At 45.2% G+C, this 23700-nt stretch overlaps 1 protein-coding gene and 1 long non-coding RNA gene across 3 annotated transcripts in view; one reads left to right on the forward strand and one right to left on the reverse strand.

Moving 5' to 3' along the window:
* The window catches only part of PAPSS2 (3'-phosphoadenosine 5'-phosphosulfate synthase 2), a 73527-nt gene that overhangs the window by 19650 nt on the left and 30177 nt on the right, over positions 1-23700 (reverse strand). For both annotated transcript variants that reach the window (XM_084772240.1, XM_084772239.1), the window contains exons 2-7: positions 12617-12731; positions 9880-10115; positions 8621-8759; positions 7721-7839; positions 7457-7570; positions 5230-5341 (exon numbers count right to left, since the gene is read on the reverse strand). In XM_084772240.1, coding sequence (XP_084628366.1) covers positions 5230-5341; positions 7457-7570; positions 7721-7839; positions 8621-8759; positions 9880-10115; positions 12617-12731 — 835 coding nt within the window. The remainder of the gene's footprint in view (positions 1-5229; positions 5342-7456; positions 7571-7720; positions 7840-8620; positions 8760-9879; positions 10116-12616; positions 12732-23700) is intronic.
* LOC311592197 lies at positions 1201-22886 on the forward strand. The gene is made up of 2 exons (XR_014777335.1): positions 1201-1494; positions 21355-22886. It is a non-coding gene; the product is annotated as an uncharacterized lncRNA (long non-coding RNA).

The raw sequence follows: 23700 nt of genomic DNA on the forward strand, positions 1-23700 counted from the left end.
TCCTTGCTTGTATCTTCCCGTTCCCACCCTCCCTTCCTCTTTTGCCCTATTCCCCTGCCCTAGACCTCTGACAGAAAGGGACCTCCTCCCCCACCGTATGATCACAGCCTATCAGGTCTCATCCTGGTAGCCTGCCCCTTCCTCTGAGTGCCACGAGGCCTCCCCACCAAGGGAAAGTGGTCAAATTGGGGGCACCAGAGTCCACGTCAGAGGCAGTCCTCGCTCTCCACACAGCCGTGCAGAATGAGCCCTTAAACGTATCCAACAGTTGAGCTGTGCTGAGCAGCCTCTGTGGCTTCAAACATTCCTCGAGCCTTTGGCCTTTCCCTTTGTGTGCTCCAGCTCTGTTGAGAGTGGCCTTGATTATTGCATTATGCTTTATCTCACCTTGGAAGAGTACTGTGTTTTTAACCATAGGAAATCCAACCGATAATTTCCTGCCTAATTGAATAGTTTTTCTTTTGCTTTGAACAATTCTCTTTTGCATAGTAGATTTGCTTAGTGGTTGCATACACTTTTCTTTCCAAAAATTAATATTAACGTTTATTGAATAATTTGGCTTTTTAAAAGAAAAATATGATAAACATAATCTCTGAGGTAAATGATATGCTTAGAATTTTACTCCATCCTGGTACAATAGACATTTATAGTCCTGGTAAGTATATATTTATTTTCACTTCTGTAACTATCAATTATGATAGCTTGCAATTAAGTCCATGCATAATCATACATTGCAAACAAACAAGGAATGATAGTACACAGTCCAACCAGATAAATTTTCATTAAATTGAATCTAAAATGGATTTCTTCACTGACTAAAAATGTTTTGTGTGACAGAAAAATTTCATTTCAAACTTCTGAAACTAAAAGGGGGCCAGAAGTCATTAAAAGAACTCAGGAACAAAATGTGCAATGATGATTTAGAAGCAAGTTTGTTTATGTCAGCCAAGTTCAACACTACACACAATAGTTTCATCTGATCCAGAAGTTTCCTGTTGTTTGTACTTGAATAAGCAGAACAATATGCTGTAATTTTACTATAACTGGTTGGATTATGAACTAAGCAATTCCAACTCGTCAATTTGGATTTTTAGAAAGTATAGTCTTAATAATTTCTTTACAATTAAGTTACACATCTAATTACAATAATTTAACCACTTGGAAAGTGAAGTACATACCATGGAGGACCATGCCTAGAGAAATACAAACACAAGAAACACATTTTCAGCTCTCTGCAAGAGTCTTGAAGTAACAATGTCAAGGAACAATTTCCTACTATGACACTTCACACATGCAACATACAAATATTTTCAGCCCCTTCTTAATTCTCTTTTTAAAAACAGACACCTGACACCCAATATATGGTAACACCATTTTTGTGGCTTCCACATGAGGAATGTGGACACCTGATGTTTGGAGGACCTGCTGGTGTGCCCAGGAGAATAAGCACAAGTGTTGGAATGATCAGAACCTAGATTTGAATGCAAGCTACAGGTGAGATGTCTACCCTCTCTAACACTTACTACATCATGAAGACTAACCATTGTCATGCAGGCTAAATGTGGTAACCTACATCAAACTCTACTTGTGGGTTCTTAGCGAGCACTGGTGGTATATGTGCCTTGCGAGGTTAGCTGATGAATAGTGTCCTCCACCCACTCAGCAGCATATGCTAGGAGGGTCGGTGATAACCCTGAAATGACATTTCCAGCAAGAGATAAAGTGACAAAAGACATTGGTGTGGAAATCGTGACTCCTAAGTCCCATAAGCACAAACAGATAATCGCTTTGTGGGAATTGTTTTGGTTTTGTACTAAACTGAATTCTATTTTTTAGACTCAGGGTAAAGGGTGAACCTTTTAGAAATGTAAAACTAACAAGTGCTTTATAGGAGACAGGGTGAGAATGAAATCGGTTGCTTGCAGATTGTAAGTAACCAAGAGATTTACAGTTTGATGGTAGGAAGATGGGGCTTCATGGCTGTGTGGCTGTGTGGCTGTGTGGCTGTGTGGCTGTGTGGCTTTGTGGCTGTGTGGCTGTGTGGCTGTGTGGCTGTGTGGCTGTGTGGCTCTGTGGCTGTGTGGCTCTGTGGCTGTGTGGCTGTGTGGCTGTGTGGCTGTGTGGCTGTGTGGCTCTGTGGCTCTGTGGCTGTGTGGCTGTGTGGCTTTGTGGCTGTGTGGCTGTGTGGCTGTGTGGCTGTGTGGCTGTGTGGCTGTGTGGCTTTGTGGCTGTGTGGCTGTGTGGCTCTGTGGCTGTGTGGCTGTGTGGCTGTGTGGCTGTGTGGCTGTGTGGCTGTGGCAGTGCAAGCATTTCAGTGTTGATGATGGTGACTCAAATTTTCATGAACTGTCTAAGATGAAGTAACATCTTTATGAATGATATCTTGCCACACCTTCTGATACATATAACCTTCTGGTGTGTGTGTGTGCGTACCTGTGCATGTGCGTGTGTGTAACTTTCTGGAGCTTATGTCCAGAACACACATACTGCCATTACAGCAGGCACACATTTCAAGGAGATTGTGGTACGTGAAGAGTAGAGGGGTCAAGCAGCCCCCAGATGCCACAGCCACAGACTGCATTAGCTTAAAGTGATGTAGCAAAAAGCCAGGCCTGCCATCAGGTGGGCGCAGAGAAGCTGTCCCTTCGGCCCTACAAGCTCACTCTTTCTTCAGGGCCTCTCTGCCCACAGCAGGGAGAGGAAGCCGGTATGGACATGCTGTAAGGAGTTAGCTAAGACCTTACCTGGGCTGACTCGAGCCGATATGACTTCAGATAAGCCGTTTCAGGTTTCCAAGCTTGCTCAACTGTCTGTAGTAGGGGTTGGTTCTGTTAATAGCTAACATAATTTGTTTCATATGTATGAGTGTTTTGCCTGTAGGTGTGTGCACGTGTATGCAGTACCTATAAAGGCCAGAAACGGTGCCAGATTGCCTGGAACTGGAGTTACAGATGGCTTTGAGCTGCCATGTGGGTGCTGGGAAATGGGTCCTCTGGAAGAGCAGTCAGTGCTCTTACCTGCTGAGCCCCCTGTGCTGTCTGTTTTTTATCAGTTAATTTACATAAGAGCTGAGGGGTCTTTGAGAGCCGTGTAAATCTTTATACACGGGCTGTATGTGTCCTGTGGACTCCAGTGGTAGAGCCTCAGACCACAGACAGTTCTTGTAAGAATAAGGGGAGGTCTCCTAGAAAGTCCCAGATATGCCTGCACAGGGTTTTATGGGAGCTGCACAAGCATCCAGCCTTGAACATATCTTAATATAGCCACACTGGAGCCTTGGGATAAAGCCATCTGCGTAGATTAAGAAAGTATTTGTGCAAGGCGCAATCAGCCTCCTAGGGAGTCTGCATCTGAGGTTAACACAGATAGGAAACCGCACCAGCTGGGAACTTTGGTGTCCAAGTGACTGTTGAGTGCAGAGACCCACACAGCAAATAGCATGTATTTTTATGATTGATGAGGGGACACAGGAGACATCTCAGGGCTTCCTACAAACACTTGGGTTTAGGTTTTGGAAAGAACTGAGATTGTACAAGCAGGCAGGGGTTTGGAGCTAGGGGACCCTGGTAGTAGTGGGGGCCTTATGGGAAACAGAAATGAACCAAAGTGGACATGATCTGAGAGAAAACAGAGCGCTATGGCCTACATCATCCAGAAGGATTCTCCAGATCTGGAATTCTTCATTTTTTGGAGTCACAGAATCTTTTAAGAATCTAGTGAAAGCCACAAACTGAACCCAGGAACAGTTTCTTTCACTCCTTTCTCGAAACACAAGACATAAGATGACTGTCGCTCCCCTACCCTACAGTCCTGGATCTCGGGCTGAGGACCCTCTGCCTCCACTGACACTGACCCCAGCAGCCCTGTCTGCCATGCGGACACGTTTCTTTATGGAGCAATTCTTGTACACAACATTCTTTGGAACGAATCCTTGTCTTTTAATGTGGTTCCCTGTCCCATGGTCACACCTCCAGCCTGCGTGCTCAGCCTGATATGGCTGGCTGCGGATTCCAACATGTCCTTGACACATCTGTGCTTGGGATGTGTTAAAATTAAGACATCAAGATAAATGCTATATTTCTTTGTTTAGGCATCATGGCCTCTACAGTCCATTGCAAAGGACATCAGGAGAGTAGCCTGGTGTAGAAGGGGGACCAGACAGCAGTCTTGACTCTGGTCTTTGGTCCTCACTTATAAGGAAGCCATTTATCCTGAGCTCAGTTTCCTCATCTGAAATGTGGATAATTTCTAGGGGTTTTATAAAAATCAGAAGAAATAGTGCCTGTTACTGCAAGCTAGACTTGAAGTGTGGTTTTGGAATGGTGCTTATCTGAGAGACAAAGGCTTCAGGTTGTGGGGGCACACTCAGTTACAGCAGAGGGAGGAAGGTGTGTTCTGGTCTGTCTTAGAATTCTGCCTCCAGGCCCTTCCCTAGGCAGCAGCATAAAAATGAATGGCCATCTGATTTGGCCTTTTCTTCCAAATAGGCCTGAAGCCTTGCCCAGGATCATCCATTCAGTGTGATTCTACAGCACCTCCTCCCGACCTGGCAGCTCTTTTCCTATGGTCTTGAAATAGAGAACTCATGCCTGAGGACCTCAGGGGACTCTAGGAAACACATTTTTAGAGAGCAGCCTGGACGTTTTCTCCCAACCTGGGCCAGATCAGCTTTTTTTTTTTTCCCCTCTCCAAAGCCATTAGCCTGTGGCCTGAAAGTGACCATTGCATTCCCTTGTCGGGGTTCAGAGGGTGAAACCATCTTCACACGCGTTCATGTGTGGAGACAAGCACTGACAATTCGGCAGCCACCAAGGGAAGCAGGCACTGTGACATCATGTGATGGGAGTGATGTGGAGGAAGGGGTCCCTGTGAGTCACTGAACTGAAGAGCCCACTGGATGGCCTATTCCTGGATGCTCCCAAACGGTTCTGCTGAGTATTAGACCCAGCAGAGAACATGGGAGCTTAGAGTTGCAGCTGTTTCTTGGCTTCATGTACAAGTAAAGCCCTTATTTCTCAGCAACTTGGTTTTAAATAATAAATCCTTTGAGGATGAAAAACAGAAATCCTAAAAGTGGAAACGAGCATGGTAGAAGGGACACACTGTAAACAATCTAAATATCGCAATAGGATCTTCAAATGAGAGGTTAGTGGTCCTGCCTACGCGCAGACTCTAAGACAAGTGTTCTCTCCTTTAAGGATGAGCAGGAAGAGGCAACAGAGAACATACCATCCAGCAGAGTGTCGAAGTGTATAGCCTGCAGGTACTCCTTTTCCCGCATGAAACCTTTGAGGGGTGTGGCCCAGCCTTCGCTCAGCACCTGCACCCACTGCAGATCAAGCTGGAAGACACAGGAAACAAGGGGACATGTCCATCACCTCTCCTTCTCAGGCATCAGGCCCCAGGGTCGTCTCCACCTCCCTTATTCAGTTGGCAAGAGCATGAGGGAAGAGTCTCTTATGTTTTAAGTGTTTCCGCACACTCTATGGACTTCTCATTCAAGGGCCAGCTATGTGTAAGTCTAGAACTTTCCTATAAAAGTGTGGTCATGTGATTCCAAATCGAGATTATTTAAATAATTTCAACTGTAACGGTTCCCATAATGTACAACAGAATTAAAAATTCACTGCCCCTCCCCCATCCCACCCCAGTGTTGGTTTTATTGTGCTTTTTCATTAGATGTATTTACATTTGACTGAATGGAGCAAGCCATTGACTCTAGGATAAAGGCCAATGTTGTTATCATGGTATGAGAACCTTTTAAGCTCTGGCTCCTGAGACTCATGGAGAGATGTCTTTCTCCTTTCCCTCTCCAACTGGGACCAGTTTGCCAGTAGGAGGAGAAGGGCTGTATTCCATCTTCTTGACCACCTGAAACGTTCTATTGATCCTTTAAGACTCACCACACAGATCACTGCTCTGAAATCTCTGCTGTGGTCCCCATTACCTGAAGATCCACTCGCTCAGCTCTGAAATTCTCTGCCCTCCAGACCCTTTTGTTGTTGGAACTCGCACACCACATTGCTTTGATGTGCTCACTTTGGTCTGCCCAAGGTATTGGGGGTGGTTGGGTTAATTTTACAGAACCAAGGAGCTCTCTGTTCATAAATCGTTTGTGAGGTCCTAATTACCTGAAGCAAGTACCCTATGAGCCTGTCTCATAAAGTCTCCAAATTTCTAATGAATAATAAAAAAGATAACAAGAGAGACTTGATTTTTAAAAATGCTACAAGGAGGTCAATAGCTGGGGTTGCACCTCAAATTATCCAGCTAATGAAATCCATGTCACTGAAGCTGTCTCCCTTTTTCCTTGGGTTGGACTATCCCTGATATGGGACGAGTGCAATCTGCAGAGGAAGCTTCTGGAAGAACTACTTTTTCTTGCTTATCTTGTATCTTATAGTCTCCACACTTGACCTTGGTCTCCCACATGGCATTGCATGGGGTCTCTGAAGACATCTGTTGATGACAGCTTTACTCAAGAGGATACGCACAGGACACCTTGTGAGTGTGAGCAGATTATAGTTATAAACTTTTCCAAAAGGCTTCTTTGACCTGTTGGTTATTTTATTCTTGCCTATGGTGGCAGTCATTTTGCAGAGGAGGCAATCAGCTCTAACCATAAGAGCGTGTTCTTCATGGCAGTAACTTTGTGTCTAGTGTAATATCCAGCCAGGACCAGCACTTTCTGAGGTCTCATGGATGTGCACTTATCTGCAGAACCAGCAGACACACAGTAGAAATGCTTGTATTGTTTTAGATCAGTGTGGTGCCGTACCCCCGCCCGCCCTCCCCCAGCCCTTCACCGTTCCTGGCATCCTGCCTCTATTTCAGCACAAATGAAGGTGTGGTGGAGCTATGCAAACTGTCCTATGCAAATAAGGTTGCTGCTTTTTCTGGTCAGTGTTGCTACCTGGCCTTTGTGAGAAGTTTGCTCAGAGAGGAGATGAGGGGGTGAGGAAATGCCTACCGCTCACCTTTACTCCATATTTCTTTTTTCTTTCCTTCTTTTCTTTCTTTCTTTCTTTTTTTTTGAGACAGGGTTTCTCTGTATTAGCCTTGGCTGTCCTGAACTCACTTTGTAGACCAAGCTGGCCTCGAACTCACAGCAATCTGCCTGCCTCTGCCTCCCAGTGCTGGGATTAAAAGTGTGCACTACCACACCCTGCTACTCCATATTTCTTATGGTCACAGGAATTGTAGGGCCTGCCAGATGGCTCAGTGGGATAAAAGTGGTTGCCAGCAAGCCTGAGAACTTGAGTTCGATCCCCGAACATGGTGGAAGGAAGAACAAAACTGACCCATGAAGTCTAACACACACACACACACACACACACACACACACACACACACACACACGTGGGGCAGGGGCGCGGAGAAACATGCACAAAATAAGGATAGTTTATAATGTTAGATACTAAACCTAAATCTTGCTGGCCAGTTTGTGTTCTCTTACCTTGGTAATTGATAACGATGGGAGAGTATCAACCTCAGCTCGGATTTGGTCAATTTTGTTTTCTGGCACAAAGAGTTCGTGGATGCCCTTGATGGTGGTATGGGGTACAATGTTCTGCAATGAAACGGAGCTGGCAACAGTTACAAAAGTGAGAATGGTAAAAGGGAGGGTTTTAATAAAGAACCACACCCACACATGCACACCCACCCACACACACACACTGCACACACACACTGCACACGGGAGCGAGAACCACCCTCCTACCTGCTCTTGCAGAAGCTCCACAACCTGCTGCACACAGTCGCTTACGGACGACAAGTTGGTTTTCAGCACACACTCGGGAGTTTCCGGTTTCTCATAATCAGAATCGATGCCTGTAAACCCTGTAGGGCATAAGATCTAGATCATATCTGTGCCTGTGGAAGAATGCTGTCAATCGATAAGGCGTAATACCCGCTGTAATAATGTGTTGAGTTGAAAATGTGATTTCTGACTGAAGAGTTCAAACTGCCATTCTTGACCGCTTGCTGTAGATAAGGAAGCTGTGTGTTCAGTATGGAAAGCCTCAAGTTAGCAATTGCCTGTGGCAGAGACCAAGCTTTCTGCTGATTAGAATACAAAAGGAAAGCAAGGAGGAAATTCAAGGAGACCCATTTCTACATCCAGGCTGGCTGCATGTGCCTTTCTCTAAATGTCATGCCTTCTGCCTGAGGAGACAGTTCTGAATGTTGGTCAGCCCGTGGCCACTCTGAGCACGCTGTGCTTTCCTAAGCCTGTGCTTTCTGCAACTGGGACACACAGTATGTAGCTTCAGACAGATTTCTAAAGACAGGATCAGAAGACCTGCAGGGTCAGGGGCTGTCAGGTGGCGCTAGCTGCTTTTCTTTTTCTTTTCTTTTCTTTTTTTTTTAATTTAAAAAAATTTTTAAAATTTTATTAATTTATTCATATTACATCTCAATGGTTATCTCATCCCTTGTATCCTCCCATTCCTCCCTCCCTCCCATTTTCCCCTTACTCCCTTCCCCTATGACTGTGACTGAGGGGGACTTCCTCCCCCTGTATATGCTCATAGGGTATCAAGTCTCTTCTTGGTAGCCTGCTATCCTTCCTAAAAAATGCAATTGGACCCATATTTGTCACCACGCTAGCTGCTTTTCATACCTTTAATCTCTCCTGCTCGAGCCCGCTTGTAGAGTCCTTTTACATCTCGGCTTTCACAGATGTTTAAAGGTGCATCTACAAAGACCTCAAAGAATGGGAGTCCTGCTACTTCGTGGATTTTGCGGGCATTCTCACGATCCTGAAAAACAGTGTGTTTAAACATGTAAGAGCCACGAGCGGGAGGTGCATGGCTAGCACTGGGAAAGTAGAAACTGAAGGATCAAGAGATTCAAGGATAGCTGAGCTCAAGGCCAAGCCTGAAGGGTGGGGGCTGGGACTGAGAGAGCCTGACACCTGCTCTTTTTTTCCCCCATAAATGCTGTATGAGGCTCTCATTGAATGACAGTAGGTGTTGACGCCATGCTCTTGGGTTCCACAGCCTCCAAAATCATGAGTCAAATAAACGTCTAATCTTTTTTTTTTTTTTTTTTTTTTTTTGGTTTTTCGAGACAGGGTTTCTCTGTGTAGCCTTGGCTGTCCTGGACTCACTTCGTAGACCAGGCTGGCCTCGAACTCACAGTGATCCACCTGCCTCTGCCTCCCCAGTGCTGGGATTAAAGGCATTCACTGCCACCGCCACCACTACCCGGGCAAACCTCTAGTCTTCATAAATCACCAAGTCTGGTATTCTGTTATAAGAGAAAATCGATTAGGACAGAATTTCCCAATGAAATTCTTCATGGCAAAACACAAAATGTACTCTTGGACTTGATAACCTAGTGGTAACATGAAATATGTGCCTGGCAGAGTCCTTTCACAAGGCCTAGGAATGTCACTTTGATAAGCACACTGTCTGAAGAAACTTCCAGAGGAAGCTACATAACAGGGCTGTGCTCTTAACACAGGATGATTTTGCTAGAAACTTCCTGCTTCAGACCAGAGTGGGATGCCTCGGTCAGTGCTGTCCCCAGCAAACTCACAGAAGCCGGTGCTGAGCCCTGAGGTACTCTGTTTATGTCCAAACAGGAATCAGCAGCTGTGGAGTTCTTGCTCAACTCTTTCAGCTCTGACCACATGTCCCTGGTGACTGCCACCCAAAAGGGCTTTGGGTCAACTGGGGCATTGGCTTCTGGCAGTGAGGCAACTCTTTACATAACCAATAGCAAATAAAGGAAATGAAGGGACACGTGAGGAGAGGGGGAACGGGTGGGGAAGCGAAAGTCTAGTGGCTCTCTGATTTCCCTAGTGCTGCTGGCCAAGGGCCGCAGCCAGGGGCGGATGTGGGCTTGCTGGCTCCCGCTCTGTGCCAAATCTTTTACCTTTGCAAATGGAGAAATGAAGCTAGTAATGCAGACCAGGCCAGCGTCGGCAAAGAGTTTGGCCACCTCTGCAATCCGGCGGATGTTCTCTTCTCGGTCCCCGGCAGAAAACCCCAGGTTCTTGTTAAGGCCATGGCGGACATTGTCCCCATCCAGGGAGTAACAAGGGATGGCATGCGATACAAGGTACTCTTCCAAAGCGAAACTTATGGTTGTTTTCCCAGCACCAGAGAGCCCTGTTGGGAATAGGAAAGGCAGACTTCAGATGAGGAAAGTGACCAACTCTGGAATGGTGGCGCATGCCTGTATCCCAGTGCTGGAGAGACAAGAGAATCAGGCGTTGAGGACTAGCATCTGCTCCAGGAAACCTCAATAAACCAAGGCCCCTCAACAGACGAAAAGCCCCGAGGTAACCTGGCACCTTTATACATAGCTAAACTCTTACAAGAACACTCTAGCCAGAAACAAATACCATTAAAAATCTACAAAGAGTATAAAACCTTAGCACTTGCATTTATTTAATATTTTGGAAGCTTTTTGGAACAACTGGGGTTTGTAAACAGGGAGACTTGGGGTCATGGACCATGTGCTGTTTTGCCTGCAAACATTTTAAAGATTAGAAAGGTGTTCATCCAAATTGAGATGCCAGCTGCTTTGAGCATCAACGCTTCGGGGCAGCAGACTTATTTCTTCCGGTAGCACTTAGAGAAGGGGACTGTCACCCAGAAGACTAGCAAGCCCATCTCCCTGTGGCCTGCCCTGAAGAGCCACCAGGCATCTGCTGCCCTCTGGCTGCAAGAGTTTTCAAAAGTGACTGTTAAAACACGGTGATGCTCATGCTGGCCAAGGCTGGGGAGTTGCTGAGTTCCTAGGTACATGTGCACTCTGGTCCAAAGACCAGAAGAACATGAGGCAGGGAGGGGCGAGGAGGGCAGGGAAGGGGAGGGAGAGGGAACAAATCTTCTAAGGGCCCCAAATCTGATCACCCCCAGAAAGCTCATACTCTTACAATTCACTTGTCCTAAAGATCTTTGAGCCTGAAGAATAGTCCAAGATTCAAGGCTGATACCACACAGAACTCAGCGTGTGATGGGAAAACTAGGAGAGAAAGAGAGAGAGAGAAAAAAAGGGCAAGAAGCCAATAAAAACAGAGAAGACCCGTGTGTGTGTGTATGTGTGTGTGTGTGTGTGTGTGTGTGTGTGTGTGTGTGTATGTGTGTGTGTGTAAAATGTAACAATACAGCTGGAAGGAAGCTGGGAGGCAAGAAAACATGAAGGCAGAGGAAGGAAACCTGCAAGAGGCAACTAAATGCTCCGTTGGTTTGCAGTCTCATTTTAAAGTCCTGCCCCTGACTGTGATGGCCATGGAATGCTCTGGGAATCTTTGTCAAAACACTAGTTTTTCTTGACTAGATCTTAGTAATAGATTGTTAGAATTCATCTCAGCTTCTAAGTAATGAATTTAAAAAAAAAAAAGAAAAAAAAAGGGGGGGGATCTTGACTCTCTAGTATGTTCTCTTGCAGCTGAATAATGAAATTAGGGGCCGGGCGTGGTGGCGCACGCCTTTAATCCCTGCACTGGAAAGGCAGAGGCAGGTGGATCGCTGTGAGTTTGAGGCCAGCCTAGTCTACAAATCAAGTCCAGGACAGCCAAAACTACACACAGAAACCCTGTCTCGAAAAACCAAACAAATCCCAGTTATCAGTATAGAGCCTAGCTCTGTGTGACACGCTGGAGTAGTGCTGTCTCAGCATGGGGCAAGCTCTGGGCTAAGTACCATGATGCTTCACTTCACTTAGCTCCACTACAGTGCCATGAGGCGGGCTCCAATCCGCATTAGCACTTGATAAGCAAGGATACTGGGGTTCAGAGAGGCTAAGTGACCTGTGCAAAGCCACATGGCTGATGTGGGTGGACTGTGTTCTCAAATCTGAGCCTCTGGAGTAACTGGTTTCTTTTGGTCTACATGGCGGATGTCTAACCTCTGAGGCACAGGGATAAGAATAAATTAGGGAAAGGTGAAGAGAAGAAAAGTCAGAGGAAATAAACCGTTTACATCCCCATTTCCAACCTACCACTTCCTCTTCTTCCTTTTTTCTTTTCAAAAGAGTGCACATTAGAGACTATGGACGTTAATGTGTCTGTCTCAACACAAAAGTGAGTGAGCCTCCATTGTAAGCAGCCGGGGAAGGCAAACAGGGAGCAGGTAAGGAGCCTTGGGAATACAGATATATCTGCTACTAAAAACTGCATCTCACAGAGAGAGCTAGGGGAACCCCGCAGGTATAATGATAGGCAAGTCCAGCTTATTGGCCCTTGGGGCTCCATGCCCACTGTCTGAGGAATGAAGTTGTTCTGATGCAAACCCCAGCTGTGAGTGAAACCAAGAAACCACAGGCACCAGAAATGGCCCAAGGATCATAATGGCAAATCCTTGGGATATATGTATGTCATGAGGTTTAGAGTAGTTTGTTTAGTTTATGAGTAGATTTGTATCAGTTTAGATTCTGCCCCACACTAACAGCTTTTAAGTACAATAACTGTGACTTTGTAGATGGAACCGATACAAATTATTGTAACACCCAAGTAAACACCTACTAGGTGTAATATGGCACACTGTGTTCCTTAAAATCATGTCACAAATCAATTTTCATTTTATAAAGGGTTCAGTGAAAAATGTATGTGTATTTATGTGCGTGTGTATGTGTGCATGTGTGTGTGCGTGTGTGCTGATACCTGTTAGCCACACGGTACATCCTCGGAATCCTCCCTTGGTTCCAACCACCTGTCCTCTCTTATTCCTGCTCACGTGATGGGCCTGGTAGACCACATTGGTGGATTTTTGCTGGTCCTACAAAACAAGATGAGATCGAGCATAATATTTGATGAATAAAATGTATATGCTTTTCATGGAACATACGCACCCATTTTAACTTTGAGTTGCAAGAGTTGCAGTATACAACAGTTTCTATGAACCATTTTGAAACAGTCCCACCCGCATCTCCCAGGGTTTGAACTTTCTTCATAGCACTTAGTTATCTACACGGAAGCCCGGAGAATTTTTGTTTCCACAAGATAATTAATTCTGAAATATTGACTCATACAGCATGATCTGCTACATGACTAATAGAATTATGGCTCTGGCCTTTCCCAGCTACATCTCTGTTTTTAGAATTGGAAAATGCAGTGCGAGTTACTAATTTTACCTGTTTTCTCAGTACTTGGGAGGCTGAGGCAGGAGGCTTGCCTGGAACTTGAGGCCAGCCTGGGCTGCATAACGACTTACAGATCATCCCGCGCTATAGTATGAAATGTCTCACAGAGAAAGGAAAGCAAGCCAATAAGGTCCCTCCCAGCCCGCAGTGACCAGTAAGAGTTTAGTCTTCAAGCACAGTGGCCGATGCCTCAAAAGAATGAAACTTTGTGTTTTTTCTACTTTCCCAAGGTCTACGTGTGAAGACTGTAACCTAAAATCCCAGCAGAGATGAAATTAAAATGTACCAATTGTAAGGTATGGAGGCCAATTCATACATCACACACCCGCATCTGTGTTATAATAACATCAGCCTAGCCAGGTAACAGACTGTCAGACTGGAAGGCTGGATGTCCAATGGATATTCAAAGAAAGGTTAAATGATCCAGCAAGCAGTTTGGGGTGGACTTTTGTAAACTATAACCTGGTAAGCTGACAGATTTGGGACTGCCCATATATAACTGTGATGTAGTAACTTCTGAACCACAAGAATCTATCCTCTCTCTTTCTCTTTGTGTGGGGTATGCATGGATGAAGGACAGAGAGCAGTGTTGTGTCTTCCCCCATACTTTCTACTTTATTTTTGAGATAAGGTCTCCCACTGAACCTGGATCCCTGGAGCCAGGATAAACTGAATTCTCTTGTCTTTATCTCCCTAGCCCTGGGATTACACGTATGTGCTGTTACATCCAGCTTTCTATTTTTAGTCTTTTATTTACTCTTTGAGAATTTCATATATGTATTCAATTAAATATCATACCACATTTCCCTCCTCCAAATCCTCTCAACTCCCCCAACTACTACTACTACTACTTCTTCTTCTTCTTCTTCTTCTTCTTCTTCTTCTTCTTCTTCTTCTTCTTCTTCTTCTTCTTCTTCTTCTCCTCCTCCTCCTCCTCCTCCTCCTCCTCCTCCTCCTCCTCCTCCTCCTCCTCCTTCTTCTTTAAATAATCCACTCCATTCAATCAAAGCTGCCCATATATACATGGGTATGGGGTCGATCACTGGGACATGGACAAGTGTCCACACCCCGAAAGGAAAATGATTCTTTCCCCCTTAGCAGCTGTCAATAGCCAGTAGCTCCTCAGTTAGGGGTGGGGCCTTGTGAGCCCTCCCTCCCTGCCCCCACACTGGCTGCCTTGATCTTGTGAGGATAACCAGAGCTGCTTGGGTTCCTGAGTGCAATACCCATGTCTAGAAGTCGGCATTTCTCCTCCCAACCCTCCTCCAGCTTTTCATTCTTCTTGCCTCCTCTTCTTGTTTCCCGAGCCTTTGGCAAGGGGTACTGAGTTTCTCATGTTGGTGCTGGGGATCAATCCGACCTCTGTTCCTCACATTCTCATGACAAGCACTCTATCCCACTGAGCCATCCTTCCAGGTGCACTATGAGCTTAACATACATTTAGAGCCACTAGAGTGAAGAAAGCAACATCTTTTGGACAAGTCCTAGAGGACCCTAGAAAACTCTGAGGTACATGGTGGCAGCATTTATATGCAGAGCAAACCAAATCTTTTCTGTTATCTCCTTTTAGAAACTAAAAAGCCAAAGTGAGCTGTAGGCAGAGCTGTTTGGGGATTGACATGGGATAATGAAATGAACGTATTCTGTCCATGCCCCAAAGCCATGCAAATGTGGGTGCTGCTGGCTAGTGTTCACTGTGGACCCCAGGATAAGAGGCTGCAGACACTGGATTGTAACCATTCACTTCAAAAAATGAGAGGGAAAGAGGAGCCTCCTCAAGACCCTTGAAGGGATCAAGAATGGCAGGGCATCCCAGTGGGCTCAGGCCTGCTAATTTGGCAGAGCCCATCTCCATGGGGCAGTTGGCAGAACAAGCATGTCCACGGTGTCTGAGGGGGCCAAAAGGAAGGTGGCCAAGGCCCAGAGTAAGAGGGCATGTCAGCCAAGTTAGCTACCTCTATCTTCAAAAGTGGACATTTCCCATGCTGCATCAGACAAACCTAGTCACAACCTAAGCGGTTGATACGGTCCCAGCACACTAGGAGCCAGACAAGGGTTGAACTGTAGGGTGCATCAGTCACTTAATAATTCAAGGAAAGCATTCTCGTCTCCTTAGTCCATCTTTGCTAGGTCATTAAACCAAGATTGTCACACCTAAATTATCAGGACTAGAAGGCAGTTCATTAGCTCCCTTCATTGATTGTTTCAGTGAGTGTTGACTCAGCTCCTACTCTGTGCTAAGAATCCTGGGTACTGAGCCAGCAGAATCCTTGGCATCATTTTGGGTAGAAAGATGAGTTGTTTTTTTGTTTTTTTGTTTTTTTTTTTTTGTTTTTTTTTTTTTGTTTTGTTTTAAAGATTTATTTATTTATTATTATGTATACAGTGCTCTGCTTGCATGTACATCAGATTGCATTATAGATAGTTGTGAGCCACCATGTGGTTGCTGGGAATTGAACTCATGACCTCTGGAAGAGCAGACAGTGCTCTTAACTGCTGAGCCATCTCTCCAGCTCCTTGTTTTTTTTTTTAAATGAAGTCTCTCTACTCCTCCTAAGGAAAGAAGAGCTTACTGTAAATAGTGTCATCGACTTAGAAAGAAAGAAAGAAAGAAAGAAAGAAACATACTCCTGATAATAACGCAGCTCAAACAGTAGAAGGGTTACAAAGTGGAACACTAGTCAGAGGCCAAAATGAATGGATGGCCGAGACACGCAGCAGAGATGGAATGAATGGCAGGCCTTATGTCAACTCCAGGAAGTCTTATAGAGAATTATGAACATAGTGATTCCATTTATATGAAGTTCCCAAACAGGGAAAACAAAGCAGGCACACTAGAACAGCAGCTGCCTTTTGCAGAGACTTCACTGCTTCTGTGTTGATAAAGGCGGGGGGTAGGTCTTTAGATTTTCTTCCTTGAAGGCACACTTAGGGTGTGCATTTTGCAACAAGTTAAATTTACTAGGTGCATGAAAGGCAAGGAAACAAAAAGCATGTAAGATTTCAGACAGGGGAAGCCCCTTGCTCAGTGCTGCTGCGTTTATGGAAAAGGACTCAGGTCCTAGCCACAAGGCATTAGGGTACGGTGTCCTAGCCACCTGTGTGCAGAAGTGTACTCTGTCTCCTTTTGGTTATTTTTTTTTCTCTGCACATGGGCAGAAATCCAGGGTGAACTCAGGCTCTGATTATCCTCTGTGGGTACCTTGACACGATACTGATGTCATCCCCAAAAGTGTTTTTCATTTAAAACAAGTTGAGCAATCTGCCAGCCAGAACTGCTGTGAGGTGGCATTCATTAGAGTTACTTATTTATTGTGTTTGTTCATTTATTTAACTGACAGTGGTGGCACTTGAACCTAGTACCTCATACATGCCGGAGAAGTACCTGGTGATTCAGGCGATATGTCCATACCTTTGGAAAGTGGCTTGAGCCTTACTGTGTAGTCAAGGTGGATTATAACTTGTTATTCTTTTCCCAACTAGCTGGGGTTACAGGCATATGGCACCATCATATTAAAAAAGTGCATCTTTGCAAAAGTTCTCCTTTATGTATATGTGTGCCTGCTTGTCTTTATTAGCACCACATGCATGCAATGACCAAGGAGGCCAGGAGAGGGCGTTGGATCCCCTGGAACTGAAATGAAAGGTTGTGGTCCCTCTAGCATAGCTGTTGGAACTGAACCCAGATCCTCTGTAAGAGCAGCCAGTGCTCATAACCATGAAGCCATCTCTCAGCACCTATAATTGTGTATTAATTGTGAGCCATATACATTGTTTTTTTCATGACAGCGAAGTTTAAACAAATATATTTTCCCATGGCCAGGTACTGAGTTCTTTTGGTTCAGCAAAATAGTTTGCTTATTTATTTCAAAATCAGTCTTTATGAGTTACAAAGGCAAATAAGTGCAAGAGAGTAGATTTTTGATGATATTTGAACTGCAGGTGGGTTGGGTGGCTAAAAGGACTCTGTCCTCGCTTGCAGCTCTCTGGCGAACATGTGGTGTTCCAAAGCCTTGGAAAGAAAATTGCTGGCAACAAAAAGGACTCGCTCTCTCTCTCCACTTCTGTAAAAAACACACATGAAGGGGGCGACTGCCTGCCTTCCTGTGTGTACAGGAAGCATAGTCTTGTCTCCGGTTCCTGTCACCTTACTGGAACCTCAAAGTCGGTGACACACTTTTATGCTAGGTCTCAAAGGTCCCTGCCTCTCGGGGCCAAGACAATTCCCTTCAGCAATCACACAAGTGTTGTGAGCATGGAACTGGAGCTGAACAAACCTGGCTTGGAAGCCTGCTTCAGATCCCGCCTGCTGCTGTGACCCACAGCAAGCTATCAGAAACTCCGAACTTCCGCTCCTCTGAAAGACGGGATGCTTCCCTCCTGTGGTGGCCGAAACATTTAACTAAGACAATTACTTAAATAAAGTAGCAGATAGAATTCCAGACGCAGAGTAGGCTGTTGAACTTAATGAGAGCCAGGTGGAGACATGGTGCTAGCTGGGGGTGTAAGCCACCCAGATTTAGGGACTCCTGGGGCTGTGGGTTCTCTCTGTGGCAGGTCTGGGGTGATGGGGCTCTTGATCATCACATCAGACGGGAGATAGGACACCATCTTATCCGGGGTCATGAGTTTCACACAGACTACCAGGATGTCTCTGCTCTGATAACAGAAGCTTGCCTAGGAAACACCCCAACAGGATTCCTCTTAGTTTAAAGTCATCTCATTCTGGCCCTGTCTGGGCTCTCTTTGTTACCAGAAGAGGAGGAAGCCTTTGCCCAAGGTCAACTTCATGAGCCCTTCAACATCCAGGTCACATCACACAGCCTAGGTGCAGTGTCCCTCTGCGGACACTCCCCTTTCTCCTATTGGTGGTAAAGAAAAGGGAGAGCCAGAGAAGCTCCTGGAATGTAGGGTGAGGCGCCCTGGGTCATGGCAGAGAGCCTCGGCCTTGACATTGTGTAGACTGAGGAGAATAAGCTGGGAGGAAGTCTTTTGCATGTTCACAGTGGTGTGGGGCAGTGCCAGAGCCAAGCCAGGACACAGTGAGGACTGTCACAAAGGGGAAAGCCCCCAAGGGAATGAGGAATGCCGAAATTACAGTGAAGTTTCCTAGTGTACAGAAGCTGCTTGTGGGCAAAGCAGAATTGTTAAAAAGCGGCAAGAGCATTTGAGTTCTCCCTTCACCCTAGCTCCCCACCCCCACCCCCTGCACAGTGCCAACAAACCCACAGTGACCCTAGAACAACCCACTGGCTTTGAACTTGACCCTCACAGGTGTTGCGCCATGCTTTTGTTGCTCTCTCTCTCTCTGGCAAGTAGTCCACGGGAGGAAGTAAAACTATGCAAACTTTCTTAAGAACATGGAAATGTCACTCTGATCCTTCTCTGCTACACACTGGCTTTAAAAGAATCCCTGCAACCACAACACGGGAAATGCAATTCTTCTTCAAAACCGTCGTAGCCATGCTATTCCAAGTCATAAAACTAGGAACCACAAACAGCGAGATTACGACACCTCCACATGACGTCAGTGCACTCCCACCTGGAAACGTGTCCTACCATAGCATAGGCTCAAAAGAGAAACAGTTTGCAGAGTGAATTAGCTTTAATTCCACACTTTCAGGCTTTTGTTGTTGTTTATTTTATGTGTTCATTTGGCACATCTTCTGCTGCGGCTAAACAAGGGAGCCCAGTTAGGGAAAGGTTCCAAAGGAAGGCAACATCATCAGAGACAGACTGCTCCTGCCTTAGGGGTCCCACACGAAGACCCAGCTGCACAACTTACATGCTCAGGGCCTTCTATCCCACGCACACTCTCTGATTGGCACTTCAGTCTCTATGAGCCCCTACAAGCCCAAGTTAGTCAATTCTGTAGGTTTTCTTGTGGTGTCTTTGACCCCTGGGGCTCCTTCAAGCCTTCCTTCCGGTCTTCCACAGGATTCCCCAAGCTCCACCTGATGCTTGCCTGTGGGTCTCTGCATCGGTTTCCATCAGTTGCTGGATGAAGCCTCTCTGATGACAGTTATGCTAAGCTCCTGTCTGGCTGTCCCTGCTCTCAGGCCTCCAGGAATGCAGGCAGAGTTGTGTGTGTATGTGTGTTGGGGGGCTGGGGTGGCAGAATGGAGCACAGGGGACAGTTTACTACTTTCGGGTGAGCTTAAAGGGGACTTGGCCTTTTTAGTTAGTTTTATTTACTTGTATCCATGTGTATATATGCATACATGTGTGTGGTGCCCCTAAAGGACAAAGGAGGGTACTGGATGCCCCAGAGCTGGACTTAGAGAAGGCCGTAAGCACCTGAGATGAGTGCTGAGAAGTAAACTTTGGGTCCTTTGGAGGAACAGCAAGTTCTCTAAACCACTGAGGCACTTCCGCAGCCCCTTTAAATTCATATTTTAAACCTACGTATTTATAAGTATAAGGCTACAGAGAACCAGCAGTCTGGAAAATCAACAACAGAAATATTAACAGCAATAGTAGTATGCCTTTTAAATATAAATATTTTGTAACCAGAAAATAAAGATGCTTTTGGTGAGGCAAGTTCTGAGGTGAGTTACAGCCAACAGAACAATAGCCAACTCCACACAATCACTAAGCAAACCCACAGCTGATAACCCTGGCACCCGAGGAGCCAGTCCCCCTGCACACCGAATCCCTCTTCTGTGCGTGGAGATATGCTGGGAGACTACACTTAACCGTGATGGCTACTATATCCAGTCTTTAATTGCTTCATTCAGAGGGAAAAAAAATGTCCCTCACCAAGGCCTAGCAGCTTTTGAATCGTTACCACTGATGGGAACCTCTCTACCACACATTCTCCTTAGTAAACCGTTCACCTTGTCCATCAGCGTATGGGTCTGCTCTGGTCACCCTGGGAACTTCTGCAAAGCATGCTAACTATGTAGTGGAGTCTGGTAGCAGCTGAGCTCAGAGGCTGTTTGTCTCCTCGGTGCAGTTACCTCCCATTGCACAGTCAGTACTGAACCCCAATCTCGTGGTTAGTCGGGGACAGGGATAAGTGGAGAAGAGTCACTAATTTTTGTTTTTTTTGTGTTTGAGATCGGGTTTCTCTGTGTAGCCTTGGCTGTCCTGGACTCGCTTTGTAGACCAGGCTGGCTTCGAACTCACAGAGATCCGCCTGCCTCTGCCTCCTGAGTGCTGAGATTAAAGGCTTGAGGCACCACACCAATTTTTAAAATAGTGCGTCTGAGTTTAAGGAGTTTATACAGAGAAAATATGGTTCTAAATGACTGTGTACAAAGAGCCCAAAGATGAAGGAAGTTGACAAATGCCCATGGGCAATCTAAGCTCATGGGTATGGTTTTCACACACACACACACGCAAAAGTGTATTTACTAATTATGTTCCTCAGTTTTCTGTAATGTGACACTTCCTGAGATATGACTTCTCACGAAGGGGGGTTTATTTGGGCACACGATTTTAGAGTTTGTAGTCACTGATAGCTTGTGGTTGTAGTGTCAGAATATATGGATCCAAGCATAACATGTCGGCGTGTTTACTTTATGATGTCCAGGAAGCAGAGAGAAGGAACCAAGGTCCCAGGACCCTCTTAGGCACACCTCCTAATGACCTAACTCCTTCCAACCAAAGTCTCCCACCTTCCTATAGAGCCAAAGGGCAGAGAACAAACATTTGCCATCTAGGCCTTCAGGGGATACTTCAGAGACAGCCAAACCGCAGCACTATTAATCACGCTAAGCACATTTCCCTAAAAAGTGTTTAAACACTCTTGAATTGGGAAGAACAAAGCACATTAGGTGTCCAGGGACAAATTACTAGTGGTGACAACTGAGACATACGAGTTGACAACTTACTTATGAGAACAAATTAAAACAGCTGCCAAAAAAGTTGTTGCACAACATGGAGATGAGCCAAACCTAGAATTTTATTAAACAAAAAAATTGTCATTAAATGGCAACTTTTAGGATGGATAAAAATTAAAATTTCTTTAAGACCAAATGGATCATTCTCACCAGTTCCTATCATTGGGAGCTTAAATGACTATAGCAAGAAATTGATTTAAAGAGGAAATACCTTGACAATTTAGATTATTGGACTTTTGGAAGCCACCAATAAGAAAGCATTGACTGACATCAGAGGGATGATAATTTGAATACTTTAGGTTAAAAAATTGACAACAGAAATATATTTAAGTGTAGCATCTTTGGATCATAAGAGCTGAAAAATGCTGTGTGTGGTTTTTTTTTTTAACAGTATTTGATGTTTTTCCCTTGTAAGCCACGAAAAACACATGTGCATGATGGGAAAATCCTGAATGGCAAATTCAAGAGTAAGCACTATCCACACATTGCAGAGGAAAATGTGGGGGCTCCTCTCCTCCCTGGAGCGGGTGCGAGCTCAGAGGATTTCAGGAATCTCTGTGAGAAGTCAGTACAGCAGAGACCGACCTGGCAGCAGCTGGAAGAGGCGCAATTATGGAACTGCCAACCGCAGGTAGGTGGAGGACTAGCCGGTCAGGCCTTTCCCCTGCGGAGTTCTGCAGGAACCAGGACGCTAAAGGGAAAGCTCTACATACATCCCAAGGTCCCTGCTGAGTCCACTTCTCTTCTGTCACGTGCACATAAAAGCTGTTGGGATTAGTGAACTAGGCAACAAACGTCAAATCTCTCCTGTTCATCCCCTCAGTAACGCCTGTCCTCGCAGTGGTTCTGTCTGATGCTACCCCGTTACAGTTTATGCTAGTGGCGACTTTGTAGTTATGAAGTAGCAACGGAAACAACGTTATGGCTGGGGTCACCACGACATGAGGAACTATATTAAAGGGTCGCAGCGCTAGGAAGGGTGAGGACCACTGTGACAATAGAACTTATTGTCTCCCAGACACTGATATTGTGGGAATTTAGATGTTGATTTACAAGCGCCCCTAATGGTTCAGCCCATGCCGAGCTTCTTTTCCTCGGGGTACCTCAGGGTGGAACTCACACCCTCTCGTCTTTGCCCCTCCCCCACATCCCTTCTTACTCTCCCCTCGGTCACATCTCATTCTGCCACTTCTCATCCGAGGAGTCATCCTGACATGTTTCACTCTCCTTTTTAAAAAAAGTATCAACCTCTCTCTAAATCTTATCACCGAATTCAGCCAGTTATTCTCAAACTAGCCTGTTCCTGCTAAGCCAGCTGTTCCCAGGAGCCTCCTTGCCGCCGTTCAAAGTACATTTTGTGTCTTTGCTGCATAAGTCTCTTGACTGGCAAAGTAGATCCCCTTGCTTCAGCTCTTACAATGGACCCTGTGGCTTTCAGATGCACAGGGGCTAACACTCTCAGCCTCTCCTATTGCCTCCCCCTGTTTGTCTGTTTGTTTGTTATCTAAGCACCCTAGGCTTACCTCAAACTGGCACTAACAATTTTTAACTAAGAAATAAAACATATTGCTGGGCACGGTGGTGCTATGTCTGTAATGCCAGCACTCAAGAAGGCAGAGGCCAGCCTAGGCTCTAGCCAGTCCAGGTCAGCCAAGGAAGGCTACACAGAGAAGCCTTGTCTCAAAAAACAAAACAAAACAAAAAGAGGAATAATATATTAAATTCTGATTAGACTATTATTGTTTAATCACTATTTAACCCTGGCTAATAAGCACTTCTTACTGAAGTGGAAGTGACCTTTCTTACATACATGATGTAGCTTATTAAGTAAGCTAATGAGTTACAATCCTAAATATACTATTAGTTACATTATCTTTTCATAGATGTAACTTTGTGTGTATACCATGGTGATAAGAATCATACTATTTTTAAAGCTATTTTATACCTTTAGAGTTTCAAAAAAATGTATTACTCACCAGCTATTACTAAAAATTGTGGGTTGCAGCTTCAGAAAGCAGCCCGGATATACCCCTAAAGTCCCCTTTGAATCTTTCCACTATACAAAGAGTAAGTCTTCATCAAAAACTGTTGAGACTGTAGTGACAAAATACTAGACACTTAGTTAAAGTTGCCAGGTTAGAAAAAAAAATATGTTCAATATGCTATTCGGACATACTGAACACCAACAAAACTATTACTTTATCTAAAATTCAAAATAACCAGACATTCCTGTACCTTATCTAGCATCTGAGTAAGGGTTGACCTCTCAGAAAATAATCCCTAAATTTGCATTTATCCCTCACCCATGGCATCCGAATACTGTAGATGTTTCGCTCTGTGCCCTGTCACCTGTCCTTTTATGCCACCAGTAAAATTCTCTCTTTAGGAACTGATTTCAAAGGGACTGATTTCAAACATCTCCTCTGATGTTAATGCGTTCTTGGTTTTGATCTTTTCACTGCTTTAAAACCACAACATCAGCACTGCGGGAGAGCTGGGTATTTGGTCTCAAGCGCTTTACTCTTCTACAGTTCATTTGGAAGTTGCAGACATAATAAATTTTTTCAGAGTTTAGGTAACCATGTCCCTCAAGACATGGTATCTGATGTTGAGAGTATTCAGCTTCAACACGTGGCCTTGAAATTCGCTGCCAAGCAGCTCGCCAGGCAGGGTGTAATGAATGGCGTCCGGAGCCCGTGAAGGTTTGTGAGTGGGGTGTGAACGGCTCTGAGTAGGAGAGAATGCAGCCTCACACTCCAGA

The sequence above is a fragment of the Acomys minous genome (genome assembly GCF_964271855.1).
Source record: "Acomys minous genome assembly, chromosome: 2".
Lineage (NCBI taxonomy): Eukaryota > Metazoa > Chordata > Mammalia > Rodentia > Muridae > Acomys > Acomys minous.